General features: G+C 43.2%; 1 protein-coding gene across 1 annotated transcript; it reads right to left on the bottom strand.

Moving 5' to 3' along the window:
- Window positions 1-1,062: 1,062 nt before the first annotated feature.
- Window positions 1,063-1,998, bottom strand: LOC122914016 (olfactory receptor 149-like). Its single transcript, XM_044260659.1, has one exon. It carries the CDS (start codon window positions 1,996-1,998, stop codon window positions 1,063-1,065), a length of 936 nt encoding a protein of 311 aa, XP_044116594.1.
- Between the last annotated feature and the right edge of the window lie 4,363 nt (window positions 1,999-6,361).

The following is a 6,361-nucleotide window of genomic DNA, read 5'->3' as shown; positions in this document are numbered from 1 at the left end:
ATATTTCAGCCAGTAAGTGAAGAAATTTAGTGACGGGGACCAAACTTCATTCCCTTCGTTAAACAGAGACACCAAAGATACAAAACAATGATAGCATGGACCCAACATCACTCCCTGGCAGCAGTGAGCAGTACAAAGCCAAGTCCAAAGAGTATCACAGCACAGTCGCCCCTCCGTGGATTCCCCCATCTGTCCCTTCCACATTCTCATCCACACCTGCTTTTAGGTCTGAGCCCAGCTGATAGGGTCTGTAACTGACCGTACATCAGTCAGAAGCTCTGCTTCACTCAGAGACCCACCTCAGCCCTCAGCTGGAAGACTTTTCTTCGCACAACTTCTTTACGTTTCTGTAGGGTGTCACTTGAAACCTCAGGTAGGCACCCCTCCCATTTTCTTTCAAAAACTCCTAGACCAGTAAAAGGAGGGCTTCACCAATGCAAGCATTTGAGGAGATAATCACTACAGCCAGGTCAAAGAAATGCCAGGGTGAGGGGGAAAGAAGAGGTGGAGGACTATAGGAGGAGGCAGAAAATAAATACTGGGAAGCAGAAGGTCCAGCTTGTTCTGCTTCCTAGGTAGAGCTCCTTCCTTCTTTTATCAGCAGCATGAGATCCTCAAGAGAGAAGAAGTCCCAGAGCCAGAACACCCGCCCCAGAGTCTTCATTCTACCATTCCCTCCTCATGTGTCCTCCAGCAAGTCATATTAAACTCTTGGAATCATAGTCCCCACATTCCTTTTTTTTTTTTTTTTAAGATTTTATTTATTTATTTGACAGAGAGAGATCACAAGTAGGCAGAGAGGCAGACAGAGAAAGGGGGAAGTGGTTCCCCGCTGAACAGAGAGCCCAATGTGGGGCTCGATCCCAGGACCCTGGGACCATGACCTGAGCTGAAGGCAGAGGCTTTAACACACTGAGCCACACAGGTGCCCTCCCCACTTTCTAAAATAGAGATAACCATAATAATACCTGTGCTTTCCGATTCAAAAGTATTTGTGAGAACCCCATAAAACTGTTAACAGAAGCTACAAGCTGTGGTTGAGCCTTTCCTAGCGTTCTATCCCTACAACGGCTCAGGAAGGAAGCCCAAGTGATGTAGCACCTTCCTCAGAGATGATTTGACCTCCTTGTTCCTGAGACTGTAGATCAAGGGGTTCAGCATGGGGGTGACCAGGTTATTCAGGATCTGGACAGTTGCATCCAGCCAGGGGCTTGGGGTTGGCCTTAGGTAGATGAGGACCACTGGCATGTAGAAAAGCAAGATGGCAGTGAGGTGGGCACTGCAGGTGGAGAAGGCGCGACGCCGGCCCTCTGCAGAGCGGATCTGCAGGATGGAGCAGACAATGCGACTGTAGGAGGTAAGGATGAGAAGGAAGCAACTGAGGGGCATGAGGCCCACACTGATGAACCCCACCATCTCCAGGGCTGAGGTATCAGCGCAAGCCAGCTTCAGCATCACTGGGATATCACAGAAGAAATAGTCCACCTCATTGGCGCCACAGTAGGGCAACTGGAAGGTGAGAGCAGTTAGAAAGGTGGCCTGAATGCAGCCAAAAAAGGAGGTCCCCACGGCCAGGCTGGCACACGCTCTGTGGCTCATGATCACCGTGTAGCGCAGAGGGTAGCAGATGGCGACAAAGCGGTCATAGGCCATCACCGTGTACAGGAAGCACTCGGTACAGCCCAGGAAGTGGTAGAAGAAGAGCTGGGACGCGCAGCCTGCATAGGAGATGACCCGGCTGTTCCCTGAGAGGTAAAAGAGCATCTTGGGGGAGCTCACAGAAGGGAAAAATATGTCACACACAGACAGTTGACACAAGAAGAAGTACATGGGGGTGTGGAGCCGAGTGGAGGAGACAATCGCCAGGAGGATGAGCAGGTTCCCCAGAAGAGTGAAGATGTAGAAGCCCAAAAACAGGACAAAGAGCATGCTCTCCATGTCCTTCGTGTGGGGGATGCCCAGCAGGATAAATTCAGTCACTACTGAGAGATTCCTCATAGCTGTGAGAAAGTCAGACCTCGAGAAGGTAATCAAGACAGCAACGTCCAAACACCAACATCAAATTCTCAAGCGTTTCGCTGATGAGTGCTTTGGCTCTATTTTTAACAATCAAGACCAACCTTCTTGTGAATGGCAAGATGTATATAAAAACATCAGGTAATAAGAAATGCCAATTTCCATCCCACTCCTGGGAGGAATGTTTTTGAGAGGCTGATGGTTGTCCTCTGTGACTAGATCAGAAGTTTAGAGACAGATTCAAAGTATTCTCATGTTGAGAAATCTTTTTACTGCTGTTCATTCACTCTTTAGTATTTACCGTCTTTAGGCATATTTGTATTTTGAACTCTCATGGTGTCTTTGAGTAACAAACTTCCACGATTCATGTTCCTCTAGAAAAATCAGGGGGGAAATTGTGTTGGAAATCAGAGCACTTCATTTGAATCCTGGCTTTGCTGCGTATTGGTTAAACTATTTTAAACCACTTATACATCTTTGATAGATGTGGCTTCATTGTCTACAAAATGAAAATCACAATTATTATAACAACAATATCAACAATAAAAATATCCTGGTATCTTAGGAAAGTTTATGACATATCTGTGAGAGTGTCTGGCAAAAACATAAATCCCAATTAAAAGTGTTCCTTTATTTTATATAACTTAAACTTACTCCTTTAAGTGCTTCCCTTTAACGTTGTCATTTGGCAATTATTTGTCAATAAATGTCTGTTAAACAAATTATTGAATAGGGGTGCCTGCTTGGCTCAGTGGGTTAAAGCCTCTGCCTTCAGCTCAGATCATGATTTCAGGGTCCTGGGAGCAAGACCCGCATCAGGATCTTTGCTCAGCAGGAAGCCTGCTTCCCCCCTCTCTCTCTGCCTGCCTCTCTGCCTACTTGTAATCTCTGTCTATCAAATAAATAAATAAAATCTTAAAAAAAACAAATTATTGAATAGACTTCAATCATATCGTCTTCAGATTACATCCCTCCAGACTTACCCGGTCTAATATCCCCATCTCTATCAGGAGATGTTGCCTGGCTTTTCTGGTGCTTTTAACCTTTTCTAAGTAGACGACAGCAACCCTGAAATATTAAGCAAAAGAAGTAGTAGCAACAGAAAAGCGTTAGTTTCTTGTTATTATGAGGAAGAAATAGAGTGACCCTGACAGCAAGAAGTCAAGCAACAGTTCAAACAATGCGAGAGCACGGTATGGTGCCTGGAGGACACAGAGGCTTCTTCCTCCCATTTCTCCTTTAATAATAATACTACATAGACACATGCATACGTAGGCATACATACATTTAACCAGTATCTCTGTGTTCCAAGTACTGGGCTTAGCACTTTCCAAATGTGATTCTTTTTTTTTTTTTTTAAGTAAACGTATTTCCATCTACAAATCAGGAAACTGAAGCTTGGAAAAATTAAGCAAGTTGCCCAAGGTTACAAAGCTAATAGGTGACAGAGCTGAGTCCCTGTTTCACTGCATTCAGACTGCTCTGTACTCCTAATCATTAGGAAAACTGTCCTCGGCCTCTGCTTTCTAACCCAACCTGTTCTGCCGCTGGGCAATGACATGCTTCTAGATGGGTTCACATCATTATTTTAAATTAAGGTGGGAAAAGGCTTCTCGTCTTACTTCTTCCTGGTTATTTCCAGTCTTGACTTTACAGCACACGTAGTTAATATCTAATGTAGTTTTAAAGATCAGACAACAGGCTTTTTCTATCCCTTTGACACGAGACCTTAATATCAAACCCCGACATAGGAGCTCTCGGTGACAGAGTCACATTCAACATGAGGATTGCAATCATAAACAGTGGCAAGTAACACTGAAAAACATATCAAAGAGAATGACTAAGTCCAAAAAATCCCTTGTAAAGCTCCGTACAATTGGGCAAAGTGGAAGACAGCAAAGAGAAGCAGGGGTGTTCTGGGGGAGAGATGCTGCAGACAACCTGCTTCTTGTTACTAATTCTAGTCACACCTGCATTGTGTGTCCAAGCAATGCAGATGTTTGTGAGCTCTGATCGCCTGTCCTTGGTCAAAAAAAGTTCTGAGAGGTCTGTGGTCCTTGCCTACAATCAGATATTATATCACTCTGTAACCCTGTTTGATGTAAAAGTCTATTTCTGGGAAAAAGCAGTTCCCAGGAACCAGAAAAGCCCCTGTGTGTGGACCTGCCAGTGTGTGAGAGGCAGAGGTTTACAGTGAGACACAGACAGCAGCCTGGACACACTCACACAGTCCACCTGAGAACACAATCACATTTTCCAAAGTGTTGTAACAAGACCTCACCTTCACCATCTCTGTGCAGAGCACAGAGTGCTCCAGCCAAAGGGCCTTCGATCCTCCTACTTATAAAGAACTGAGTCTCATAGGGTTTATACAATTAAGACTTGTACACACTCACTCTTCCTGGATTGCTTCCTTGGAAGTTTTCTCAGATTCCCTTAAGCCCTACTTAGGATCCATAGATCCCTCTAAGGAAACAATTAGTTTTCCAACTTTATTATCCAACTATGAAATAATAGCAAAAAGATCATCAGAAAGGGACTTTGTAAAACAGGACATATCTGCTCCTTCAGGATTACTTACATGGTAGCAAGAGTTCTAATTCTATCCCCCCACTTTTTTTGGTGGCTATATACATCCTCAAGTCTTTGCTTATATTATCTGTCAGTTGCTTTTGAAGTTATCTGTACATTCATGTGACTATATAGTTATCTAATAAACATCACTATTCAAGACAGAAATCTAAGCAGTTAGTAATTATTTATGATGCCTCTCCTATCATTATGGTCTGTACTCCCAAAGAGAAATATTTTTATACCAGAAACATCCATAGGAGATGACCAGGAGAGATAAAGGGGCTGGCAATAAACTTTCTCAAAATTACTGACAAAAATTATTGCCTAGCTAACATTCAGTTAATCCATAGTAAGCATTTTACCGTGAGCTAATTGCTATGCTAAATTTTAAATTCATTATTACATTTAATCTCAATAGAAACCTTATAAAGTAGGTGGTATTATTTGACAAAGAGACGGAAAAGTAGGGGAGCCTGGGTTGCTCAGTCTGTTAAGCATCTGACTCTTGATTTGGACTCAGGTCAGCCGAGTTGTGCTCGGCTCTCAGTGAGGAGTCTGCCTGGGATTCTTTCCCTCTGCCCCGGCTCATGCTCATATCTCTCTCTCTCTCTCTCTCTCTCTCTCAAATAAATAAATAAATGAACAAATAAATAAATTTTTAAAAAAGAAACTGAGAGTAGATGAAATAGCTCAAAAGAGTGAACCGAGACTCTTAATTGCCAAGCCAATGCCTTTAAGCATTACGCTATGATGAATTCCAGAGATATGAGTTTTGTCCCCAAATAGAAACAGAGATATAAAAAATGTGGTCCTCAGGTGCTTGCAGGGCTGGTAGTATTGATATGCACCACTCCATGTGATGACTCAGAAATCATGGGCAGATGTGGTATAAAGACAGATTTACTGGGGTGCCTGGGTGGCTCTGTCTTCAGCTCACATCATGATCCCAGGCTCCTGGGATTGAGTCCTGCATCGGGCTCTCTGCTCAGCGGGAGCCTGCTTCCCCTTCTCTCTGCCTAGCTCTCTGCCACCTTGTGTTCTCTCTCTCTCTTTCTCAAATAAATAAATAAAATCCTTTTAAAAAGGACAGATTTTTTTCAGAGTAGAAAGAAAGAGTTTAATTATTAGCAAGTGCAAGTAGATGAAACACACAGGGTTAGGAGATGATTAGCCCCTTGTCATTGGAAATATCCAGGGTGTGAAGAGAATCATCTTGTGGGTATGCCATTAAGAATATTCTCAATTTGGGGGCTCCTGGGTGTCTCAGTCAGTTAGGCGCCTGCCTTGGACTTGGGTCATGATCTCAGGGTGCTGACATAAAACCTTGCTTCTCCCTCTCCCTCTGCCACTCCACTGGTTTGTGCTTTCTCTCTCTTTCTGTGTAAAATAAATAAATAAAATCTTTTTTAAAAAGAATATTCCCAATTTGAGTAAATAACTTGAATTGATGCTCTTACTAAATCTGAAATTATTTGGTTTTATTTATACTGCAAAACTTTTCAGTGATACTGACCTGACACAATAAAAGTAGAACCTTTTATTTAATGATGATAACTCTACTAATCCCTATGCAAGAGAAATTACAGTATGGCCAGTGTCAAAGAGGTTACTGCCTATATTCTCCTCTATGATTTTTTTTTTTAATCAGAGAGAAAGAAAGAGAGAGAGAGTGAACACAGGCAGACAGAGTGGCAGGCAGAGGCAGAGGGAGAAGCAGACTCCCTGCCTATCAAGGAGCCCAATGTGGGACTCGATCCCAGGACACCGGGAT

The sequence above is a fragment of the Neovison vison genome, chromosome 7 (assembly GCF_020171115.1).
Source record: "Neovison vison isolate M4711 chromosome 7, ASM_NN_V1, whole genome shotgun sequence".
In the NCBI taxonomy this organism is placed as follows: Eukaryota; Metazoa; Chordata; class Mammalia; order Carnivora; family Mustelidae; genus Neogale; species Neogale vison.
The sequence above is the reverse complement of the archived record's forward strand: the minus strand, read 5'-3'. Positions and strand labels throughout refer to the sequence as shown.

Bases quoted from the DNA above. Each gene is read 5' to 3' on its own strand.
- LOC122914016 (XM_044260659.1), bottom strand. From the start codon at position 1,998: ATGAGGAATCTCTCAGTAGTGACTGAATTTATCCTGCTGGGCATCCCC.